General features: G+C 48.4%; 1 protein-coding gene across 5 annotated transcripts in view; it reads right to left on the bottom strand.

Annotated features, from left to right (window-relative positions):
* Positions 1 to 993: 993 nt before the first annotated feature.
* Positions 994 to 25292, bottom strand: part of ADAR (adenosine deaminase RNA specific) — a 45844-nt gene continuing 21545 nt past the window's right edge. For 2 of the 5 annotated variants that reach the window (XM_064477800.1, XM_010980076.3), the window contains exons 2-15: positions 21382 to 22805; positions 19322 to 19505; positions 18682 to 18830; positions 17957 to 18101; positions 17495 to 17685; positions 9026 to 9251; positions 8592 to 8763; positions 8199 to 8292; positions 7278 to 7400; positions 6866 to 6999; positions 5003 to 5185; positions 4421 to 4533; positions 3951 to 4078; positions 994 to 3806 (exon numbers count right to left, since the gene is read on the bottom strand). In XM_064477800.1, coding sequence (XP_064333870.1) covers positions 3569 to 3806; positions 3951 to 4078; positions 4421 to 4533; positions 5003 to 5185; positions 6866 to 6999; positions 7278 to 7400; positions 8199 to 8292; positions 8592 to 8763; positions 9026 to 9251; positions 17495 to 17685; positions 17957 to 18101; positions 18682 to 18830; positions 19322 to 19505; positions 21382 to 22097 — 2796 coding nt within the window. In that variant the 5' untranslated portion in view covers positions 22098 to 22805 and the 3' untranslated portion in view covers positions 994 to 3568. The remainder of the gene's footprint in view (positions 3807 to 3950; positions 4079 to 4420; positions 4534 to 5002; positions 5186 to 6865; positions 7000 to 7277; positions 7401 to 8198; positions 8293 to 8591; positions 8764 to 9025; positions 9252 to 17494; positions 17686 to 17956; positions 18102 to 18681; positions 18831 to 19321; positions 19506 to 21381; positions 22806 to 25292) is intronic. The other 3 variants (XM_064477801.1, XM_010980084.3, XM_064477802.1) reach the window with 2 other exon arrangements.

The raw sequence follows: 25292 nt of genomic DNA on the forward strand, positions 1-25292 counted from the left end.
CTGCTCCCAGCCCACAGGGAGCCAGATGGCGGGGGAACAGTCTCATGTCACACACTCACCTTAGGGATGAAGGGAATGGTCCATTTTCTAAAAGGCCTGGATGCTACATTTCCCTCCAGGTGGAACCAGGTGCCTGAGAACAGAGAGGACGGGGGAGCTCAAGGCTCCTGGTAGCTCGCAGCAGGCGGAGATGGTCCTTTGCTGTCTGTAAAAACTGTTCTGTTCGGCCAGAGCTGTATTTCAACAAACTATGAGCGACCCCTGTGCAGAGTTCTGGTCCTTACTTAATGTGCCCCCAAACATATCACTGGCCTTCCTGGCCTCAATTGTTCCATCTGTATAGTGGACGAGGGAGGTTTCACTGTGACTTAGGAAGCCTTGCTGTCAGACACTTCATGTCCTCTGGTACAGTATTTTTACAAGGTCAAGGAAGAGTCTCGTAGAAAATTTTGGACTAAATTGCTATGTGGAAAGTGGTATATTCTCTTTGAAATCAAGACGGAGAAATTTTCTGGATGCCATCTATGAAGTAAAAAGCAAATGGCCTGTCTCTTAAGATTGCAGCCAAGCCAGTTCTGATCCAAATATGTATCTCCCTGCGAGCCAAACAGCTGGGGGTGGAGGGCTGTAGAAACCCCTCAAGGAGAGCTAGGGCTGCGTGTGTAATTTGTGAAGTCTCCAGGGAGGCTTTCCTACTCTGGGCCCTGAAATCTTGCACAGCAAGTCTGTGGACAAGATACTTGATGGTGGAGTCTGATAGGAGAGGGTGTGTGGAGCTGGGGAGGTAATTAAAGGTTGCTTGATGCACCCCAGCCCACCTGACGGAAGCTCATCTCCTAGGCAGGCCCTTTGAAACGGCTCTTTTCTGCAGGCTGAGGGAGACCCCTCCCCAGGTTGTGTGTCAGATGCAGCTGGTGCTGTTGCCAGAAATCCCAGCATCACAGCTCCCTCTGTCCCCACTTTCTCATCCCCCAAGAAACCAAGACTTGAGGCTTTCTAACAATTCAGACTCTTTTCTTTTTTTATTTATGAGGAATGTGTATTATTAGTCACTTTTACCAAGGGACACACAAAAGCGGAATCATAAAACGGACTGCAGCCATCGTGGCACCCAAGTCTACGCTTGGGCTCTTCCCCACTCTGCTCTTGGAGTCACTGCCAAGACCCCAAAACCCAACAAAGTCCCTTCAACATGAGTAAAGGAAACAGCTTGAAGCAGCGACAATTTTTACAAGTGATTATTCAAAGAATGCACAAGAGCCACAGTTCAGACAAATCAACTACAAAGATCGTTAAAAAAAAAGCTGGGGAGAAGAGGGTCCTGCTTATTAAAAACAAAGGTGGGACGGAAGTCAAGAGAACACGCTAGTGGGAGCTCTGCCTCCTCTGTCCTGCGTGACTCAGAGGGGCGGGGTGGGGGTGGGGCGCGGCCGTGCAGGGCCGGACACAGGCGTGTTTCCAGCAGACACGTGGGATACGGGGAAACCCTGCTCTCTTCCTATAGTAGAAACTGAATACTGCAAGTTTGCTAGACAAGAGGCAGCTGAGTCTGAACTTCTGCAGGAGATCCTACTGCCCAAGATAGACCAGAGGGGCCGAACATGCCGAGGAATCAGTAGGTGATGCCCTCCAGCCCGAAGTACCAGGGAGAAGGGCTACCTCCCGGGCGGGGCAGGGCTGATTTCACGTGCCTTGGGCAGATTCACAGGACTGGGGGGCAGGCCCCTCCCACCCTAGAAGACAGGCACTGTTTCCCTCCTAGTCCCTTGGGCCACTTTGGTGTTCCGCAAAGACATCCTCAGCGTATTTAAAACTTGTGTTACCTCATCTTGATCAAAAGTAAAGAGGAAGAGTAGCCACAAGACTAACCGTGCGGACGTGGATGTATCTACTGTTTGAAGAGGTGGGACAGACGGAGGGCGAGCTAGTCAGTGGTTTGTGGGGTGTGGGGTGGGGTGGAAGGTCGTCTGAGGGCACTGGCTCGGGACTTTCACAGACAGACAGAGGAGTCATCCAGAGGAAGGGGGCAGGCTCAGGTCTGGAGGGGCCAGGGCCTCTATACTTTTCTTGAGCATGTCTGCCTGGCTTCGGCCCAGAGCCAGACTCCACAGAGAGGCGAGGGTTCTGACCTCAAGAGTCCGCATTAGCCTGAGGTGCGGACAAGGGTCCTACCTCCCAGTCTTAGGACAACCTGCCCTTTCACCTACAACTACTGCTGAGCATCAACCCTATAAAGATTCCCTAGCAGGCAGGGCGACCTGAGGTCTGTGAACGAACAACCTTCTGAAGCTATCAGACAAAACAAAAGCACTTGGTTAATCAATGGAACATTACGTCTGAATTTTAAACCTGTGCAATTACAGGTTATCTGTAGCTGTTAAGAATCAACATTTATGGCATTCTTTTAAAACTCCCAATTTGCCCATCACTCCGTCACCTTCCGTTGGCATCACTGTCATGAGAAGTACGCTGGGTGGGACGGTGATCAGACCCAACATGATTTTTTGCTCTTTTTCTTGCTAAGTCCTGATTATCTGAGCAGAGAGGATTTACCCTCTAGGTTTTATCCTGGGCTTTTTCCTACCAGTGGCGTGGGGGTCTATGGTCCTGCTCCCCTCCGTTGGTAGGACAAATTCCTAGGAATGCTTTAGGAGGACGGGCAGCATTCCAAGACACGTCTGCCTCCCCGGGAAGTGGTCCGTGTCACCGCTGCAGAACAAACCTCCTCTACTGCTTAGGCAATTCCTTTAGGCCTGGTTGGCTAGTCCCAGCCTTCCCTGCCGCTTGGGTGGAGAAGGGATGCACTTCCCGAGGAGCAGCTTTCCCTGCCTCTCGGCCCCTCCCAAGCCAGCTAAAGTGCAAGGTCCGAAGGTCACAGAGCATCATCTGCAGATTCTGATCACGCTTGGCACCGGTAACCAACTGACTGCAGTTTTAAACTCCTGCCCTTATAAATGTTTCACCAAGTTCTTTAAGTTCACCTCTTTACCCTCTTGGAGGAAAAGGAGAAACTTAACAATCACAAGGAAGGAATCTCAGAAGGGGAGGAGGGGAAGCAGAGGGGCCTCAGAATCCACACATGAGATCATTAGTCCCTGGCGTGATTCACACAGAGTTAACTGGAACCTCACTGAGACCACAAGAGGTCAGTGTAGCAAACACAAAGGGAAAGGAAACGGAAAAAACCGAAATAGAAGTGAAGAGGACGTGGGCAGCAGGTGCTCAGTGACTGCTTACTCTTTGGGTAGAAAGAAGGGACAACCCCTTGTCTCTCCCCTTAGGTCTCTACCTCTGCTTGGGAAAGAGAAGGGGTCCTGGCTAGACCTGGCCCAATAATCCCAAAGAAAGCAGGATAAACAGGAACCCCAAGTTCTCAGTGTCACCAACTGTGGTTCCATTAAAAAAAAAAAAAAAAAAAAAAAAGAAAGAAAAGAAAAGAAAAGAAAAGAAAAGGAAAAGAAACTAAAAACCAAAACCCCGAAACCCTGACCGATGTGATGAGGAGTGCTACGACCTCTCTCTCTCATCCCAGTGTGAAACACCTCGACCCGTCAGTCACCGGCTCACACTACACTGGGCAGAGATAGAAATTCTTTTCCTCCTGGGGTTTGCTTATCCAGTTCCCATAGCCCATGTCCTTCAGACTTTTTTTGAAGTAGTTCTTGGCTGTCTCGTAGTCACGGGCAGCTTTCTTGGCCTCACCATAGGAGAGTCTAAGTAGATCCCTGCGGTACCGGAAGGAGCAGAGCTTCTTAAATAGAAGAAAAATGTTCTTTTTGGAGACCCGGGACAATTCATTCCGTGGCCTGGAGAAACGAAAGCACTCATTGCTCACCTGGGACAGAACAGGTTGGGGCGGGGGGGGGGGACACACGGTGGGTGGGCTGATGCCCCTCGGGAGTCCGGCTAGCACGCCTGGCCCTGCTTTCACTGTGCCCCCAGCTCCTTACCCATCCACGGTGCCTCTGGTCCCATCCAGGATCTCTAGGTCATAGCCGTCAGCCAAACACCAGTTGACGCTTGTCTCCTTGGTCTTCCCGGACTGCCTCTTGGAATCGTATACACTGACTCGGCCAACCTAGGAGTTCCGGGAGCGATGGGAGAAAGATGGAAATCTTTCAGGGAGAAGATTCTGAAGCAGGAACTCAAGACTCATAGGAAAGAAGGAGTATGGGGTCATGATCTTTCCCCCTTATTTAGGATTCTGTTTGACTAAGACTCAGATGTACTAACCCCACCTCAATTCAAATGAATTCCAGACTAAAGGACGGAAAGCCTTTGGCATTTAAAAGGAGGAAAGGAAAAGTTCTGCGGACACCAACTAAGACTCCCCTTGCCCACACTGTACATTTTTGCTCTACTGACAGGAGTCCTTGAAAAGGAGAAAATGTCAAGGGAGAAATGGAAGGGCCTGTAGCACCTTGGGGTGGTTGACGATAAAGGGGTGTCGTAGTCCATCCTCAAATGCACTCCCATCTCTTGTCACACGACAGCAAATGGCCCGGGTCAGATGCCCTTGGCTGAAAAGGTAACCTAGGAATGACAAAAAAACGCACATACCCGTGTTCGCCCCAAATGCTGTTCAGCGGCAGGAGCACGTGGGGAGTGAGAAGGTACAGACAGCTGTTAAGACAGAACCGGCTCCCTAATCAGGAAGCACCTCCAGACTGGGGCTGCCCAGGATACACGCGGGGGCATCAGACATTTAAGCACAACATGTAAGGTTCAGGTAAGGCTGAGGAGAACAAGGACACTCAGACACTGGGTTTCTCTAACTCATCTTGAGAAGACCTGCCTGCCAGGCCGTTACTTAGGCTTGCTGCCTAAACCAGTCTTCCCATCTCAGCAGACTAGACACTCAGAATCAATTACTAACCACTGAATCGAACACACTTTGAAAAGGGGAAACATCATGTTAACACCGGGCAACGAAGCATGCAGCTGGCTGGGATCTGGGCACCAGAATGACAGTCAGGTTCCAGCTCCCAAGACAGGTCCTTACCCAGTGTGACTGATTTGAGATACACAGGCTGCAGGAAGTGGGTCAACAGCGCCCCCTGTAGGCCCAGCACGTTCCAGCGTAGGATTTTGTCACTACAGGACATGGTTCGGAGTCTCTCCCCGAGGCGAATGCCGTCCCACGTAGGCACGATGTCACTGGACTCCACTGGGATCGTGCCTTCTCCTGGGTAAGAGATTTGGGTCAGACCTACAGAGGCCCCTGGACCAAGCCACTTGCTGACATGGCGCTTCTGCTCCTTAGACTTGGGCCAGAGGCCACTTATTTGTTCTTTAGATATTTCACAGCACCTACTACATGGCCACAACCAGGTAAGATCCTTGCCCTCCTAGAACGTTTATGGGTGAGGGGATAGAAAGGGAATGGAACAGACACTAAACGAGTAAACCAACACATACACAGGAATTCTAGATGGCTTTGAGAGAGCTCTGATGGAGGACAGCCAGGGGGACCTCCTGGGACAGGACTGTCAGGGGAGCTGAGACATGAAGGAGAAGAAGGAACAGCTGAGCAGGCTGTTTCAGACACAGAGAACAGCAAAAGCAAAGGTCCTGAGGCAGCAAGGGGGTTGGTGACTGAGGGAGCTGACAAAGAGCCAGTGTGGCTGAAGCATGGGTAAGTAGCAGGTTTTGCTTTTCTGTGAAGGGCAGTGGGAAACCACTTAGCGTAGGGGGCTTTCTGTTTTTAGTAACAGCTTCATTGATATATAATCCACCCATTTAAAGCATATAATTCAGTGGTTTTTGGTATATTCACAGTTGTGCAACCCTCACCACAATCAATTTCAGAACATTTCAAAAGAAGCCTCCCATCCATTAGCAGTCACTCCCCATTTCCCCCCAACCTCTCTCACTGCCAGCCCCAGCTGGCCACTAATTTACTTTGTTTCTATGGATTTGCCTATTCTGGACATATCATAGAAATGGAATCATGTAATACGTGATCTTCTGTGACTGGCTTCTTTCACTTCTTAGAACATTTTCCAGGTTCACCCAAGTTGTGGCATGTGTCGGGACTTCATTCCTTTCTATGAACAAACAATACCCCATGGCATGGATAAATCTCATTTTATTTCTCCATCCATCAGCTGATGGACATTTGGGTCGTCTCCGCCTTTGGGCTATCACCAACAGTGTTGCTACGAACAGTCATGTATTGGTTTTTGTGTGGATATATGTCTTCATTTCTCTTGGGGATGTACTGCGGAGTGAACTGCTGGGCCATGTGGTAGCTCTGTGTTTACACACTTTAGGGTTTTGAGCAGGGCAGTGACGTGATCTGATTTACGTTTGAGGGTCACTCTGATGGCTGTAGAAGAATGGCCTCAAGGGAGGAGGGGTGGACGTGAGGAGCCAGTCAGGAGACATTAGAGGACAGTGGAGGAGGAGATGCTGGCAGACAAGGAGCAGAATCTGCAGCCAACTAGACAGGAGGGGAACTGGTGCTTGGCGTCCTCCTGTCAACTCCTCGGGGCTTGGTTCTGCATCATTTCCTTTCCATTTTCTCCAACCTTCCCTGAGGGGGTCCTACCCACTCCATGGCTGTGAAGATCAACCATAGGGGGATGATTCCCCAGCATTCATTTCCAGCCAGGTGCTGTCCTCTGAGCTCTGGATGGTCCCTCTGCCTCCTCTTTGATATGGAGCCTTCCCCCATCTACCAAGTTCAAGATGGAATCTTGATCTTCCTACAGATCTCCCCCTACCCAGATCTCCCCTCTCCCTGTAGACAACAGCCTCATACCCCAGCAACTAACGGCACACACCCAGCTGCTGTGCCCTGGCCCTGTGATGGGCCTGGGGCTTTGAGAGCCTTTTTGCGGGAGAGGGCGGGCATGTCACTCACCGTTCTCCACTTTGGTGCGGAGCTTGCCCTGCTTGGGATTCTCAAAGACAGGGTAGTGGCGGGAGTCTGTGCTCTCCACAGCCCGGTCACTGCAGGACTTGTCAAAGAGGGCACCATCCCCACACGGGGCCGTGCTGCAAAACAGGGGCCTCTGTTAAAACCTCCAATTTCTTGGGCCTCAAGAATAGCCCAGCGTGGGAGAAGCAAGGGACTTTCCCCAAAGCCTACCACGCCTGCTGGAGTGGGCAGAAGTGTACGCAAGAGTCATTCCACAGCAGGCCACGTGCCTCAAACACAGAGTCGAGTGGGGCTCATTGAACAAGCTCTGATTTACAGACCAGGAGGGCACTCAGACACCCAACCCTGGCCGCCTCGCACGGCCAACTCTGGCTGCAACAGAGAATGTACAGACCTGATATAGAGATGGAACGACACGGTCTTTTTTATTTGGAGCTTTTCTCCTCCCTTAGCAGGCTCGAATATACTGTCCTTCGCGGTCTGGGGGTTGTATTTCATTAACTCGCTGTAGAGAAACCTACAAGAAGAAAGACTGGTGAAGAAGACGGTTTGATTCTGGGAAGAGCAGTTGCTTCTATAATCTGATCCCATGTAAGGAAAAGCCTTAACGGTGCAGACCTTTCATGGTTTCTTGGTTGAAAGAGGTGGTGGGAAATTCCCCATGGGAGACCTCAGCATTTCTTAAAGCTAAGTTAACCCTTCAGGTGTGTTCCATCTCTGCCAAGAACTCTGTGCCATGGCAGCCACAGGGATTCTAGGGCAGAACTAGTGGACTCCAGGACTCCAGGGGGCTGCCACTTCTCCCCACGTCTCTTGTTTATCAATTAAAGAAAAGATTGGGGGGGATGGTACAGCTCAGTGGTAGAGTGTGAGCTTAGCATGCACGAGGTCCTGGGTTCAACCCCTGGTACCTCCATTAAAGAAAGGAAAGGGAAGGGAAGGGGAGGGGAGGGGAGGGGAGGGGAGGGAAGGAAAGGAAAGAGGGAGGAAGGAAGGAAGGAAAGGAGGGAAAGGAAAAAAGGAAGAAAGAAAACCAAACCTAATGACCTCCCGCCACTCCCCCCGCCCAAAATAAAGAAAAAGTGAACTGGAGAAGAGAGCTGACAGGACAGGGGGTTTCACAGAGGTCCTCAAAGGGAGAGGGAAGGCTTCCTCATCCCTACAGTGCTGAAGGCTGAGGTCACTGTGTGTTTTCAAAAAAGGACTCAAAGTGGAGTTAGCAGGAAGAGAGAGCTCGCAAACAGCAGGCTGAGTAGCGGGATGCAGCCGGTTCACAGAAGGGACTTAGTCTGTAAGAGGCTCCGCGCTCACTGACCTGATGAAGCCTCTCCGGGAGATGATCTCTGCGTGGCAGTCGTTGACGGTTTCTCCCTTTAGGCTCAGAGAATCTCCTTTCACACAGCGATTCCCTGGGAAGGTGGTTAAAGCAAATGTGAAATTTCCAAAGGAAAACGATGAGGACTAGGGGAGAGGCTGTGTGCTCTTAAAGCCTGAAGGCAGAAACAGCCTCGGTTTCTCAGCTCCTGATCCCATACTCCTTTCTCTGGGCAATGATAATACGTTCCCTGCTCTGAATTAACTGGAGCGAAAATGAAACTTAAGCAGGGTCTTCTCTGTGCCTTAAATTCACCCACACCGGCCCCCAGGAGAGAACGAGGAGACGCTTCCAGGCACCGTGGGGGACGGCAGGCAGGGGGAGCCCACTGACCTGTCCCCAGGCTGACCACGACACCCAGGTCGTCAGAGTCTTTCTTCATGATGATGGCAGCCAGGATCTTGCGGCCAAGCAAGGAGGGCTGGAAACTGTTGGTGAGGGCGTTGAAGCACCGGTGGCTCAGCATGGCTATCTGGTCGTGGAAGGTGCTGCCCGTGAGAGGAAGCTGTGGGGACAGGGGGCCGTGTCAGGGCCACAGAGCCTTGTCCACGTCCACATGTTTCAGAGTGGGCACGGGGACCGAGGCCTGCTCGACTTGTGAGTCACCCTTCCCCCTCTCACATCTAGTGTCCCAGGTCTATGTTCCAGCGAGGCAGATATGAAAGCCGAGGGATAATTCACATGCCAGTAAGTTAAGAGCTGACTCCCCCCGGAGAGGAGTTAGCAGGACCCCCATAAAAGATAGCACCAAAAGTAGACGTCTTAACTGTCTTTGGCTGTGCCTCTGGGGACCTTGAGAGGAGGAGCATAGTTCTTCTGAGACTGGCCCCTGTCACTGGGGTTACCTCTGTGAAACCCATGCGCTCTGCCTTCTCGTTCTCCCCGATCAAGACGCGCAGAGCCGCATCTGCCGCTTCCTGCTTGCCTTGTTTCTTGCTGTGCGCGCAGACGGCTGGGAACCAGCGCCCCCCAACTTTCGCTTGGTAAACGAACCTTTGGGATGAGAAACAGGGAATAAAGACAAGCACCTGACCTGCTGGCTGTTCCAGAGAAGGGCTGGTTTTGCTCCAGATGCGGGCCAGTGTTGCCAATACCCACCACTCTGTTTCTAAGGCAGCATTTCCCGGACTTTGGGCATTCATGAATCACAATGTGATTTCTGCTAGATCCAGATATCACTTGGAGTCTTACTTTCTTAGTGTTTTTCTCTAAACTGACTCTTTAAAAATATTAATACACAACCCATTCCAAAAATAGGCGGAACTAAACAAGCAATTCTCCAAGGAAGACATACATAAATGATCAATAGGCACATGAAAAAATGCTCAATATCGCTAATTATCAGAGAAATGCAAATCAAAACTACAATGAGGTATCACCTCGCACCAGTCAGAATGGCCATCACTAAAAAGCCCACAAATGACAAATGCTGGAGAGGCTGTGGAGAAAAGGGAACCCTCCAACACTGCTGCTGGGAATGCAGTTTGGTGCAGCCACTGTGGAAAACAGTATAGAGATTCCTCAAAAGACTAGGAATAGACTTACCATATGACCCAGGAATCCCACTCCTGGGCATATATCCAGAAGGAACCCTACTTCAAAAAAGACACCGGCACTCCAATGTTCATAGCAGCACTATTTACAATAGCCAAGACATGGAAACAGCCTAAATGTCCATCAACAGATGACTGGATAAAGAAGATGTGGTATATTTATACAATGGAATACTATTCAGCCATAAAAAGACAACATAACGCCATTTGCAGCAACATGGATGTTCCTGGAGAATGTCATTCTAAGTGAAGTAAGCCAGAAAGAGAAAGAAAAATACCATATGAGATCGCTCATATGTGGAATCTGAAAAAAAAAAAAAAAAAAAAAAAAAAGAACATAAATACAAAACAGAAACAGACTCATAGACATAGAATACAAACTTGTGGTTGCCAAGGGTGGGGGTGGGAAGGGATAGACTGGGAGTTTGAAATTTGTAGATACTGACAGGCATATGTTGAATAGATAAACAAGATTATACTGTATAGCACAGGGAAATATATACAAGATCTTGTGGTAGCTCACGGTGAAAAAAAATGTGACAATGAATATATCTATGTTCACGTATAACTGAAAAATTGTGCTCTACACTGGAATTGGACACAACATTGTAAAATGACTATAACTCAATAAAAAAAGTTAAAAAATATATAAATACATTTTAAAAGGAAACGTCATATCATTACTGTAAATGGAAAACCAGTATCACTTGCCATAACTTGAAGGTCACTGTAAAACTGAATATGATAAAATCATGTTATTAAATTCTGACAGGACACTATTGCCTGTAAAGCTCTAGACTTCTCTTTATTATAAAGGAAGTTTAGCAAGTATCAGAGAGGGTTTAAAGAAATACTAACACACGTGGACTTTCTTCGTAACTTAAGCAGAAATGAGAAGAAAGTAACCTTCTCCCTACTGAATCACTTTTTTAATGCTCTGATTTTTAAAGTACCTGATTCCATTTCCTGATTAGCTCAAGAGGACCTAACCTGGAGAGGTTAGTGTGTCAGGTTCTGCCTCAGATCACGGACCCACACCTTCACAAGGAGTTATCTTTCAACTCCTGGGAGCCATGTGATGGCTGAGGGGGAGAAGAGTGCATCTCGGGCTGTGTGCTCTGCTGATGGGAAGCGCACAGGTGGAGCAGGGAGGCAGGTGGTGCCACTGGGGGCCCTGGAGGTCCCCTCCCTTCCTGGCTGGGGATCTCCACAAACACAGAGGGAAGAGCATGATGGAGCGAAACAGCTTGGGCAGCTACCAGACAAGATTTCAAGAATCTTCGCTTTCAACCAGATCCTAATCTGCTCTGGGGAACCCAGCTTTGGATAATCCAACTGCATATAACAAAGCTTTCAGCATCAAGATTTCTCAATCAGCTCAGGCAGTAAAAGGAATCAATCTTTACGTTCAACCACACCGAGCTTCTCACTATTTCTTGCTTATCCTAAGCAGCTGAATGCCTTTGCTCCTTTCTTTGATGATGCCGACAGGTTTGCACAGGCCAGTGGGCTAAAGTTCAGTAAAGGAAAAGGACAGTGGTGTGAAAAAATGTTGCCCAGGGGATAGGGGCTAAACCTCGCAGGATCTTTCCCTGTGGGATCCCGGAGAATTTTCTGAGTGTTCTGTGTGTTTGAAAAGACCATGAACTCTTACGCACAAAGACATATACATATGTACGCAAATACACACACATATATACCTGTACATGCATATAAGGTAAAGTTTGTTAGTTTTGCGATTAGAACCCACTAGAGCTGCACTGTCCAATGTAACAGCCACTAGCCACACGAGGCTATTAACTTTAATTAAAATTCAACACAATAATTCAGTTCCTCAGTCACACAAGCCGCATTTCAAGTGCTCAGTAACCACATATGGCTAATGTTTACCCTTTTAAGTGTAATGCTGGGGACAAAAGCCCAACTGGCATGAGTTAAGAAAATGAAGACAATGAAGACACTGAGTGGAAACAATTCTTTGAAGAGGTTTGGCTGTGAGGGGAGCAGAGAGACGAGGTGGGACCTGGAGGGAGACGTTGGGTCAGGGGAAGGTTTTTAGAAGACGGGCGAGGGCATGTTTGTAGGCTGATGGGAGTGACCCAACAGAGGGAGCAAGTGATGACGAGAGAGGGAGGTAAATGAGGGAGCAGACGAGGGGGAAGGGGATCCAGGGCGCAGGGTGGAAGAAGGATGCTCCCCGCATACCGGCACAGATGCAGCGCACGGATGCAGGTAGGAAGGTGGATTTGGTGATTGGAAGGGACGGTACCTGTCAGAGGATTACTGCTAATTTCTCAGGTGTGAAGTAAGGTCATCAGTTTAGAGTGAGAAAGAGGGGTTCTGGTGGAAAGCTGAAGAAAGAGGCAAAGGTCTGAAATGGTTTTCTCAGAGTAGGAAAGAGAATTTAAAACAAAAATATAGTAGGAAAAACGCGGGGAAGGAAGGCAAAAGTAGGGGTTGGGGGGGGCAAGTAACACTTATTAAAAGCCTTCAGTGGCTTTCCACTGCTTGTGTGGCAGGAGCATTACACGGCCCACAAGGTCCCCCTCCAGTCTCATCTGGCATCAGGCTTCCCTTTGCTCTCTGCTCCCCTACACCGGCCTTCTTGCAGCCCTTTACCAGCTCTGCGGACGCAGGGGTACTATCTCCTTTGCCTGGAACCCTCACTCCTTCTCTCTTAATCGTCCTTAAGGTCCCAGCTCAGTGTCACTGCTTGGAGATGGCTGCTCCCCTCTCCTTACTGAGTCAAGCCATGCTATATAGATTCTCACCGCATCTTGTAACTCACGCCTTTTATAATATGTATCAAATAGGAGATGTTACATTTCTCTCTGCGATTATTAATACCTGCCTCCTGTTCTAACAAGTACAATGTACTCTATAAACACTTCTTGAATGAATAAGTAAAGCAGGGAGACCAGGAGACTAGCACCATGGTTTAGGTGAGAGAGGACAGTGGCTTAGCCGAGAGTGTTGACACTAGAGGAGGAAAGAGGAGGAAGGGATCTGAGATAGAAATTGTTGGTACAATAAATGGAACTTGAGGACGGTTTGGCTGACGGGGGTGAGGGGGATCGGGGAGACGGTCCTCAGGTTTTTGGCTTGAGCAGTTGGGTGGACAGTGGCATCATTTACTGAGATGGAAAAGGTGGGCAGAAAAAGAGGTTAAGGGGGCAAAAGTCAAGAGCTCTACTCTGGACATGTCACGTTAGGGACGTCTATCCAAGAAGAAGTGACAAGCAAGCAACTGGACAGAGAAATCGAGAGCTCTGAGAAGGTCTGGGCTAGAGATATAAACTTAGCAGTCTACAGCATTTCCATATTAAAAGTCATGAAATCAGGTAAGGTTGCCAAGAAGAGTAGAAAGAAAGGAAAAAAAAAAGGACCCAGCACAGTTCACATCAAGACTGGAGTAACGTGTGTTACTGTATCAGGCCGTCAATAAATGTAGCTACTAAATGAGTATTTCCCCTCCTGTATGCAACCTTCCTCGACTCCCCAGGGGCCACCGGTTGCAATGTGCTCTGTGTCCCCACAGCACCCTGCATTTACCTCCACGATGGCTCACTGCCGCACTGCGCTGTGACTGCGTGTCTGCAGTACGTGCAGGGGCAGGACTTTTTCCTATCTTCAATCCAGTTCTGAAATTCTGCCTGAATGACTGACCTGAAGTCCTGGAAATCATTTTATACATTTTACGGAAGGGAAGGGAAGAGAGAAATGAACTGAACCTACCACGTGAAGGATGAGGTTAAAGATAAGCGGGGCTTACTGAGAGGGAAGGATATGACCTAGCAGAAGAGCGGCTGGGGAGCGGCCCCTTGCTTTCCTGGACGGCTGCACACAAAGGGCAGATTCCCAGGGTCTCTCTTATGTGACCGCATCCATCCTGCCACAAGGACAGGATGAGAAGGCCTTTTCTGGCCCCCTCCAGGTTGAATGTTCTAAGTTGGGTCATGCTGGTGAAAGTATTAGTTTTGTTTTCGTTTTTGTTTTTTATGTCAAATGCTCTTACATATCAGTAAAGAGTAACCAGCCAAAACAAAAATGGACAAGTACAAGAATAGATGGTTCACAGAAAAGGAAATACAAATAACATATAAGCGTGAATAGATGAATACTGTTACTTACTATTAAGACAAATTTAAAATAATAAGATATCACTTTTATGAACTTTTCTCCTTAATGACTTTTTACGTTTGAAAAGTTGGATACCACACAAGTGAAAATTCAAATAGTTAAGAGTATATGTGAAAAGTGAGCGACCTTCTTCCCCTAGAAGCAAACAGTTACCAGCTTTTTAAAATCCTTCAAGAAAATTTTCTATGTATATAGAAGCACACTATTTATACCTCTCCCCTCACTTTGCACCTTGCTTTTTTACTAGGAGTATACCTGAGAGATCATTTCATATAGATGTGCCTTGCTCTTTTTAATGGGTGTATAGTATTCCCAAGTGTGGACACAGCACTTTACTTAGCCAGTCTGCAAATGATGGAGCTTTAGACTGCTTCAAGTCTTGTGCTATTATAAACAATGCTGCAATGAACATCTCTGTACTTGTATCATGCACAACGCATGCATGTGTGTGTGAATTCCTAGAGGTGGCATTGCCAGGTTGAAGCATCACTTTACGCTTGGCTATAAAGCGGATGATGAATTACATCACTGTTGCTAAAGTATACTGACAACATGTAAATTTAACATACAATGTGAGGTTCAGTACCTTTTTTCATTTATTAATAATTCTTTGTTTCTTTTTCTGTAAATGTTCAGTTCATACACTTTGTCTATTTTTCTATTAGATTGAAAACAAGCCATTACATATTAAAGAAATTAACCTTGGGCTGTTGTGTATGGTAAGTGTTTTTCCCTCAGGTGGAACTTGCACTGTACACCAATTTTCTTATAGTCACATTTCCTAACCTTTTCCTTTATGACTTCTTTCCTTTATGTTCTGTGTCTTGATTAGAAAGGTTTTTGCCACTCCAAAATTTCAAAAAACCCCACAAAAACCTTACTTTTTATCTAGTGATTCTATGATTTAATTTATTTCATATTTAAATACTCCATCCAATGGACTTTAGGTATAGGGAAGGAGACAGACATTCAGCTGTTTCTTCCCCCCAGATGGATCAGCAGTTTCAACACCATTACTGAATAGCCCACTGTTTCCCCACTGATTTGAAGCCTCATCTTTGTAACGGACAGAACTCCCACTTACACCTGTGTCGACTCTTAGGCGCTTCACTGTGTTCACCGATCTGCCTTTCCATCCACAAGCCAACACAACACCACTGCGACATCTGCTAGGGTCTTTATACCTTATTACTCTTCCAGAATTTTCCTAGCTCTTCTTGCATGTTTATTTTTCATACGAACTTCAGGATCAAGTTCTCTAGTTCTAAAATAAACAAGTTCTAGTGGCGTTTTTATTGGGATCACATTAAAGGTAAAGGTTAATCTGGGGACAGCTGCTGTCGTTACGTCAGATTTTTGTATCTAATAAGAGTATTCCCCCCATTTAATTAAGCCTGCCTCACACCCCTCAGCAGCACGTCACTGAATGCGGAGCCGACATGGTCCCCGCCGGGATGTGCCTGGGTTGCTTATCTTCTTAGTTGACGCTGCAAACAGGACATTTTCTGCCTGCTTATTGCTGTACACAGAGAAGTTCTCGATTCTTATATATCAGTGTAGTCCCCTGCTCTCCTAAATTCTCCTTTGTCTCTAATATTTCTTCAGCTTTCTCATGAATATTCCAGGTATACTATTGTTATCATCTGCAAATAAAGGTAACTTCACCTCCCCCTTTCCTCTCTACACTCACTTCTTTCTCTGAACTGACTGCATTGCTAGTAATTCCAGAATAGTATTAAATCACGGCGACACTGGCATCCACACCTCCCTCCCAATGTCAGTGGGAATAATTCTAGTTCAACATTAAGTAAGAGGCTGGCTTTTGACTTCAGACATGTATTTTTATCATGCAAAGGATGCATTCAATAACTTCTATTTTATAAACTGCTTGGTTTCTTAATCTGAATGGATGATGAATTTTACTAAATGCCTTTTCAGAATCTCTGGAGATGATCATGTGGTGTTTCTCCTTTGATCTATTAATGTGGCAAATAACAATAATAAATATCCTAATGTAGACTAGCCTTTGCCCTGCACTGAGATACCACTTTTCGCATTTTAGAATGCTCATGGTGTAGAGGAAGAGCCATTCTTTATCTACTGTTGATGGAAGCATAAACAGGTATAATTTCATTGGAGGAAAGTTTGGCAAAATTTACCAAAATTTTAAACGCATATGTACATGTTATTCATTGCAGCCTTATTTATAATAGCAAAAGTTTGGGAGCAATTCAAGTATTCATCAATAGGGGGCCAGTTAAATAAACCATAATAAACCCGTACACTAGAACACTGTACTTCACAGCTGTATACAAAGAATATAAAGTGACATGAAAAACTCTCCGAGATAATACTGCTGTATGTAAATAGCAAGCTAGAAATCCATGCATATATGTGTTTCTGTGTAACAAAAAGGGAGAATATACTTGCTTGTATTTATATAAAGATACTCTGGAAGGATACATAATAATGTAAAGTTGTTATTACATGTTAGTGTGTTGGGGGGTGTGTGTGTGTGTGTGTGTGTGTGTGTGTGTGTGTGTGTGTGTGTGTGTGTGTGTGTGTGTGTAGGTGAGAGCAGGGCCAAAGTGAGAATGAACATTTTATATTTTTATTTTTGAATAATATTTAAAAATTTTGTACAGTCTATTACCTATTAAAACAACTTAAAAAACAATGCACATTAAAAAAAAACAACAATGTAGATGACCCATGGCCAACAAATTCCACTCCGGAAAATTTACACCACAGACAAGTCTGCACATCTGAGTGAGAACATACAGGGCCCTGCGGGAGCACTTCTAACAACAAAACCAAGACCAGCCTGGATGTCACTGGAAGTTGGTTAAATAAATTATGCAAGGTGGGGCTTCAAACAGTAATAGCAACATTCTTTTTCTTAGGTAGAAAGAGTACTGGGTAGTAGGTAGCTGGGTGTCCATTTCAGAAAGGAATTTTTACATCTCTTGCTCAATAAGGCAATTTAAAAATTGTGAGCATCTATTTAATGAAGTACTATGTAGCTGTGCATAAGAGTCGGGTACATCTATACATGCTTATTTGTAATTATTTTTTAGACAATGGTAAGTAAAGGAGTCAAGGTGCAGAACAGAAGATATGATATATACTTCTTTTGTTTAAAAAAGAAAGAGAAAGGAAAATGTGCTCATATATGCATGGAGATTTCTAGTAAGGACTCAAGAAACTGGTAATAGTGTATGAGACTGTGGAGGGAAACTAGAAACTGAGACAGAAATGAGACTTTTCGTTGCACATTTTTTTCAATCAGCTTGAATGATTTTCTACAGACATACATATTCCTTTAAAAATTAAAATTAGTTTAAAAAATTACAAAGGATCACGCTCCCTGGAAGAGTGACTGCCTTCTCAAGATGGCTGATGTACTGGCTTCTCAGAGGCCCTGGGGACAGGGCTGGACCTGCCCCTCCTGTCACCCCTAGCTAACGCACATCCCTTCTTCCCCGGGGTTATATAGGCTGTCTCCACTCTGTGACACATGGCTGTAGCCAAGACAACACTCACTTGGGCTCATGAGGAGGCCCGGACTGGTCGACCAGCTTGAACTCAGCCGCGAAGCCGTGGGAGCGGGCGTACTCCAACAGGCCGCCCACGGGGTTGGTGTTCAGGTATCTGACGAGCTCACCAATCCTCCGGACCTTGTTGGGCATCACAGATTCCAGGTTATCAAATGATTCCGTGTTCGTGCTTCCGGGCTGCAGGAGAATGGGCCAAAGAGGAACCATCAACGTTTAATAGAAACTGTGAGGGACTCATGGGCAATCCTGAGCCACTCAGTTGCTAAAAATTTATTTATTTTGAGGGGGAAGGTGAGGTAATTAGGTTTATTTATTTATTTTTAATGGAGGTACTGGGGATTGAACCCAGGACCTTGTGCACGCTAAGCACACACTACCTCTGAGCCATGCCCTCCTCCCCTGGGTTGCTAAAAATGACCTGTATCTCTGGAGTTGAGAATGGCCACACCTGGTCATCAGAAGATGTCGAGTTGGTTGCCTCCCCGTGCAGGGCCTTCATGGCCTCCTCTGCAGCCATCTGCTTTGCCGCTTTCTTGCTGGGGGCACTCGCAGTGGGGAAAGTATGGGTTCCCATTGCAACACAGTACTGGAACCTGACAGGAGACGAAAGGAGAGGATTAAGCCAGTTTTGATGGAAGAGCTTTACCTAGCCTTTGTCAGGTTGTCATCCTTCACGACTTGTCATTTCCTTGTACACATCACCTCTGTGCCTTGGCTCACGCAGTCACTTCTGCCTTGAAGAGCCGGTGCCTTTCACCCTCCTCCTGCCCCCAGTCTCTCTCGGCCTGGCTGACCCCTATTCAACATTTAAGCATCCACCTAATTTCACCTCCTCCAGGAACCCTTCTCTTGAACATGTGAGCCTGCAGAGCCTCAGAGCAGAGAGCGTCCCGGGTACGCCCAGGTCTTGCACCTTTCAGTCCCACCACTAGTAACCTCCAAGCCGTGTATCTCCCTCGTGCTTGGTCCCTGCTTTGCCCTTTGAATTCCTAATCCCAGATGCTCTGCTCCACAAGCAGCAACCATGCTCTCAAGGCCCCCTATTTTCCATATTGAAAACAGGAGTGATTGCTCAGTGAAATTAGCTGCCATCTCTGAGGAGGCAAGGAGGAAAATGTATCTCTCTCTTTTTTGAGAAAACCTCAGCAGAGATACATGATACAAGAGATGTACTTGGGGTCATGGGCAGGGCCTTCTCTGGATAGGAGGCGGAATTCACAGGAGCTCCCCAGCTTGTGCACACACTCAAGCAGTGTGGTGACGGGGTTCTTCCCAGAAAGGAAGGATGTTGCTGAAGGGGTGGTAGTCTGGGACTCTGCAGTCTGGAGAGAATGAGAGACAAAACAAACAAACAAACAAACAAACTAAGGAAACTTTGACTGTTCCACCACGGCAGAGGGAACGGGGACGGGAGAATTTCTTGGATCAACTGCATGTTTGGGGCTGGCTTTCCAAAGGAAGAGGGTTGCAGGGATTTTCTAGGCATTTACAGGAAAGGGTCAGTTATTTAAATGTTCTTGGTTCCATTTCTTATCTGCCAAGAGAGGAGATTGGACTTGATAATTTTTAACATCTCTTTCGACTCTGAAATTCTGCAATTCCAGTTAGGTGGGGGGTGGGGCTGGAAGGGGAGCTGGGTACAAGTGGAGGGAAGGCAGGCTGGGGTGGGGGGTGGAGGGAGGAGTAGGCCCTGACTCTGAGACAGAGAGTTGGCTGCGTAGGCTGAGGCTACTTCAGGAGGGTCAGCTAAAGCTCTGATACTTCCCAGACTCGGAAAGTGACCTGACGCCCTCCTGGAGGGCGGGACACCTACCTTCTCTGACTCTTTCTCCGAGGAGGAGTAGTAGGATTCTTCTGATCTTCCACTGTCCTTGGCTTTCGCTTCCTCAAGCAGAATTGTCATGGCTTTCATAGCTGCATCCTGCTTGGCCACTTTCTTGCTGCCAGCTTCAGCTGGGGGAAACTCTCGGCCACTGATGACAACTTGGAATTTAAATCTTGATGGAAAGTGATTAGATGTGTGAACACTAGTCTAGGCCATCCCTTCTGCCCTCTCCAAAGCGATCTTCACCCTGAAATCTCCTGTTACACTAAGGGGCTTGTTGACTTGCAGAGGAGACGGAGGGTAGGCCAAGGGACTCCTGTCCCTTTGGAGGCTCAGCCTAGTCCTACTTTTGGAAACAAAGCAGCCAGTGACTCTCTCCCCAAAGCTCATTAGAGCAAACATACAGCCACAGGTGAACACATGAAACTAGCTCAAGGGAAACCCACTATCTTTCAGCAATGAACTAAGATAAAGTCTGTACAAGAAATGATGAGCTAATAACATCACCGTTACCATTACCATCTCGTTAGCAACCAAAACCCTTTTATCCTAAAGCAGTGGTGGCAGACTGGCCACCTCAAGGGCAGTCCCTAGAGAAAGCAAAAGCTTCTTACAGCGCAGTCTCACACTCCCTAGATGCCTACCGGGATCAGTACCTGCCGCTTCTGGGGGCCTGTTTTTCTCCCCAGCCTACCCGTGAGAGAGACCCCACTCTCCTGGTTTGAGTCATCCTATAGCTCTATTTGTCTGCAGCCTGCGATGAAAGGAATTTCCCCGTGTTATGCAGAGAACCAGAAAGTATTTGCTCTAGGGCTCTGGACGGAGCTTAGACCGCCTTTGTACAAAGCTCTCAAATTTGTTCAGCTCTTTGCTCAATCTGGGATTTCATTTAGAAAAGTAGGTCAAATTTCTTATTTCCTGGGTCTTCTGAAATATCTGAACATGGCATCAACGTTTCTTACAGCTGGAGTCCAAAGAAAGGTTAAACCACAACCCACTGCTGTTCCCCACCTCTGTGGGGGGATGGAGGGAAAAGAAAGAGAGCGACAGCCACCCAGTCTCCACCCCAAACAGAAGCAAACCAGTCCCGGCCCTGCCAGCTTTCGGACAGACAGACCCCCTCTTCTTAACAGCTCTCCTGCAATGCCATCTCAGTGCCATGAAGACGGTCAGGGTAAGGATTAAGGGTCACAGCTGGGAATCCTTACCCTCAGGAGCCAGCCTACAGTTAGTGTACAGGTGAGTGGGTTTCTCTCCCGGCCCCCGGCACGCTCTCCAGCTGTGGCGAGCGGCCACTCAGCTTCAGCGGCCTCAGCTCTCCGCTGGGCCCCGAGGCGGCTCCTTCTGGGCCCACCTGTCTTCCCCAATCTGTCTGCCGGCTTGTAAGAGCTTACGTGCAGGGCCAGGCCAGCTGTCTGAGTGAGGTAATTTCTGATTTCACAGCTTAGGAGCAGCAGCAAGTGCTAGCCCACCTATCTGTGCAGAGGCGGTGTGTAAAATTAGAACCACCACCTTCAACAGGCAGGCAGCCGTGCGCACGCTACAGCATCCTGTCCTTACAGGAGCCGAGCGGGGAGTGGAGCGGTTTGGACCCGCTGCTACTTAGCAGCACAACCCACACTTACTCTCCATGTGCAGTCTGCCCCAACCCTCCTGTTCCTGCACCCTCTTGGGGAACTCAGCTCGGGGGAAGGGAGGATGGCATGTGGAAGAGGGGTGAGAAAGGCGTCGAGTCTTCATTACCTCTGGCCTCAGGAGGCAGGCATGACACTGATGCGTGGAAACTAATCATCTCCCAAGAAGCTACATTTTAGCCCATCGTGTCAACCTCCCCCTTGCTCGGCCAAGATTCTGGCTGGGCCGAGGTCTACGTTCCCTGCTCAGGATGTGGAGGAAGGGCCAATGAGGGTGATTTAGCCCACAGGCAGGCAGGAAGAGGGAAAAAACAGGGGCCACCAACCGGCACTGCTCACGAGTTAGCCGAGACTGCATCAGGAGCAAGGGCGCCTGACCCCAACCTTAGGTACAATTGCTGGGTGGTCTCTTACCGAGGTTCATGGGGTGGTCCGCTCTGTTCTATCAGGTTGAACTCACAGGTCTGACTAGCGAACTGAGCATATTCTAACAGCCCGCTGATGGGGTTCTTCAGCTGGCACTCGGTCAGCTTCTTGTAGGGTGAACACCGTGGCAGGCCATGACTGTAGAAGGAGGGCATCTCCATGATGGCTCGAAACTCACCTGGTGCTGCGTGGATACTGTTCAAGTCATCGGGGATGTCATCTGTGGCCCACTGGCCATTTTCAAAGTCAACATACCCTGTTCTTGGGGGGCCGTGTTCATGAGCAGGTGGTTTCAGTTTTATTGGTTCTGGTGTGACTTCTTGCTTAGGTTCTAACTTTACAACAGGTTCCTGCCCATTCTCCACTTTTTCTGTGGTGACCGTGCTGTTTGAGGTGTCTGACACGGCTAAGTGGCAGGTGGGGAGCTCTGTGACTTTTCTGGTCTCCGGGATAGCAGCTTGAGTGGTTTCGGGAACACTGTTCATGTTTCTCTTGATTTGTATCCTCTCCCGCTTCTTGTCAGTCAAATACCATATGGGAGGGGTCGTCCCTTGCCTATAGACATCTCCCTGCCTCTCCAAGTCAATCAGCACGGCATTCACATCTCGGGCCTTGGTGAAGCCAATGTTTTTAGCCAAATTCAGGGCAGAGGAGTTGGACACATTAAACAGGTAGTCGCAGATCTTTTCCTTGATCTCAGCCATGTCGAGAGGCTCAGGAGGATCTTCTAAACCAGATGTGGGGCTTCTGTCCCCAGTTTCCCAACTGGGGTCTGTGCTTGGGACTCTCTGGCTGTGGCTGTCTGCTCTTGATACTTGCCTGGGCTGGCTCCAAGCCTGAGCTGGTGCTGCAGTTCTCCACAGAGGTGGCGTTCCTGCCTCCCGATGCAGCTTACCCTTTTCTGCCAGAGAGTATAAGATGTGATTGATTTCCTTCTTTGGGGCTTGGAGCTTCCTAGCCAGATCATGCGCTGTGGTGACCTTCCCTTCCCCAAGCTCCTCCAAGAGCCCCAAGATCCTTTGTTCCTGGCTGATAGTCAGTTCCTGGAAATGTGAGGAGAGCCTATCAATGCCTCTCCATGGACGAACCCAGCCACGTGGGGAAGGATGCTGGAAACTTCTCGGGAGCACCTGACTTCTGAGAGGCACTCCCCTGGGGACACCCCAGATCTCTTGTTGCCTGACTCTGGCAGGTGGTCCTGGAAACCTTGGCTGGAGTCCAGGGAAGAACGGTGGCAGTGACGGTGTCTGCTTTCCAATTAAGGGTACTTCTGTGAGCCGCCCCTTGAGAAACTCTATTTGCTGGAGCTGGAAACTATTAGGATGAGATCCCAGCCCCGGCTGCTGGTGTCTGAGATTGCTGTGCTCATAGCCTTGAACTGGATGGGGGTGATATTTGTTGAGGGAACACCCCTGCAGAACAAGATGGAAAAGAAAGTGAATTAGGACAGCAGTGGTGAGCCTGTCCCTTCCCCTGGCTGGGGTGGGGGTGGGGGCCACACCGGATTCCTGACGAGAGGAAAAGGTGAGTGAAATGTGGGCTTGTGACCCAGCTAGGGCGGCTTGCCCAGCTCCTAAGTACGGCCTGTGGATCCAACAAAGGGAAGGGGGGCGGGCAGGAGGTAAGATGCACAGAATTCCCAGAAGCGCACAGGGATTCTGACACCTCAGCTTGGCCTCTCCAGCAACCTAACTCCTTCTTTTCCCTTCGACAGAATTTTAGCGCGTTGAGAATGTATCTTTCCACTCAACAAAATTTTTTTAGCCTTGTAAAATCAGAAATACAAACAAATACATGTTTTGTTTTAAAAAACAAAAACAGCATAACCGAGAAATACCAAGGGTGTCAGAAGGCCAGGAAATGGCCCACTACCCAGCCCCTGTCTCTAAAATCTATTGTTTGGGTGACTAAAGAAACAAGTAAGCGGACCAGATGAACTGGAACCCCATCCTCCAAGGCTGTAGCAGAGGAAGCCTCCCCGCCTGGGGAAGGGCAGCAGGACTGCACAGGTCACCTCCTCGCACTGCCATCCCGGGAGGACCAGAATTTGGTTTTTGGGGAGCTGGATGGTTTTCTTAGAAGGCACATTGTTTTTATCCGTCAGTGGGGTGCCCAGGCTCAGAAGGGACAACGGGCACTTCTGCTCAAACCACCAGGCTCACCTGGATGTGCGGGGCTAGCTGCACCTACTCCTGGGCACCTTGGCCCCACGCTCCCACACCCTCTTAGCTACTTCCCATCAGCCGCTTCCACTGCGTGTCTTCAGAACCCCGTTCCGTCGGCCACAAGCTACGTCACTTTCTCACAGATTGTCACACATTTACCAGAATAGTGAGCACTGTGACCCCTTTTCCACCCACACACCAGTGCTCCTCCTCTCCCTGCTGCTACTCACTGGAGGGGCAGAGGCAGGAGGGATTTACGTGTCCCACCTGGGTGGGAGTGTCTGTAAACACCCTGCGACCTGTCCGTGAGGCTCGCACATCTAGGAACATTTCCTCATGCTCACGTCCCCCTTGTCTGATTTTCCTGAAGGCTCCTGGGACCTGCAGGCGGCTGTGTCCCTTTCGTCAATAACTTCAGCCTTCCAGTCCCCCACCCCGCCCCCCTTCACACTTAGGAGGTTTCGGCACTCTGGCCGGCCACGCTCGTGGGATGCTGGCTGCAGAGCTCCTCAGTGTCTCTCCAATGACCGCCACTGCTGCCTTTCAGCCACACGAGTGGCTTGTCCAGCTCCTCATTCAGTTTCACTGTTACTCCAGCTGAGGCCACCACCAAACCTCAAACCCGGAAACTCTTTGTCAGGGTCAGTAAACTTTTTCTGTAAAGGGCTGGACGGTGTTCAACTGTAGCACAAAAGCAGCTACATGTAAACTGTAAACCCTCCTTTACAAAACCAGGAGGAAGGCTGCACTTGGTCCATGGACCGCAGTCTGCTGACTCCTGCTCTTCTCCAACGGCAACTTCCCTGTGTTTCTACAACGTCCGCTCCTTCCCTCTGCGGCACCGGCTGCGCAGTGGCCCTCTGCAGGCTGCATGCCAGTCACTGCTGGCTCTTCCCCATTCTGGCTTCACACTTCCCCACTCAGCCTGGGTCTCACGGTTAGTTCCCTTCTCCACTCTCCTGCTGTCCCCTTTTCCTGTTCCACAGCCTCCAGATGGTGCTGGAGAAGGACACCACCACTCATGCTGACGGGGCCATATAAATCCCTCCTCTTGAACTTCAGTTAGGTTCCACTGCTATTTGGTGGTCAATTCAGTACAACAAACGTGCATTGGCCCCCTGTGGATTAAACTCTTCTTTAAACATTCTCCTGCCACAGCCTGGTGACAAAGCACCAAGAGACTCCTCCTACCTCTCTTCTTCCTTCTGTCTGTCCCTGTCCCTTTCTTTCACCCTTCGTATATAATCAGTCCCCACGGTTTGTCAAAGGACCTCTTCTTCCTTCCCCAGGCTGATTTCATCCATTCCCCAACCTTAACCAGCCCTCTTAAGAAACAGCGTTCAAATCTGTTATCTCCAGCCACTGCCTTGTGCTGAAGCTTGACTGGAATTTTCAAATGTCTAGACAATCTGTCCACTTAGATGTCCTGCCATTACCTCACATGCCACACACTCCAAACCAAATTAATCTTTTCCCTCAATCCAGCTCCTTCTCCTGCTGTTCTTATTCCTGTTAATGGCATCATTCTCCTCTTAGTTATGAAGGCTGGAAACCTGAGTCATCTTTGCTGCCTCCCTCCCTCGTCTCCCGCATCTCATCAGGTAGCTGCCAAGTCCTATCTTGTCTACCACTTCCGTCTTTTCTCTTAAATGTGTCTTTTTCTAGTTCTGGTCCCTCATTACCTCTCACATGGTCTACAAGAGCCTCTCATCTTTCCATCCCTCTGCATCCCGA

This window comes from Camelus dromedarius, chromosome 23 (genome assembly GCF_036321535.1).
Source record: "Camelus dromedarius isolate mCamDro1 chromosome 23, mCamDro1.pat, whole genome shotgun sequence".
In the NCBI taxonomy this organism is placed as follows: domain Eukaryota; kingdom Metazoa; phylum Chordata; class Mammalia; order Artiodactyla; family Camelidae; genus Camelus; species Camelus dromedarius.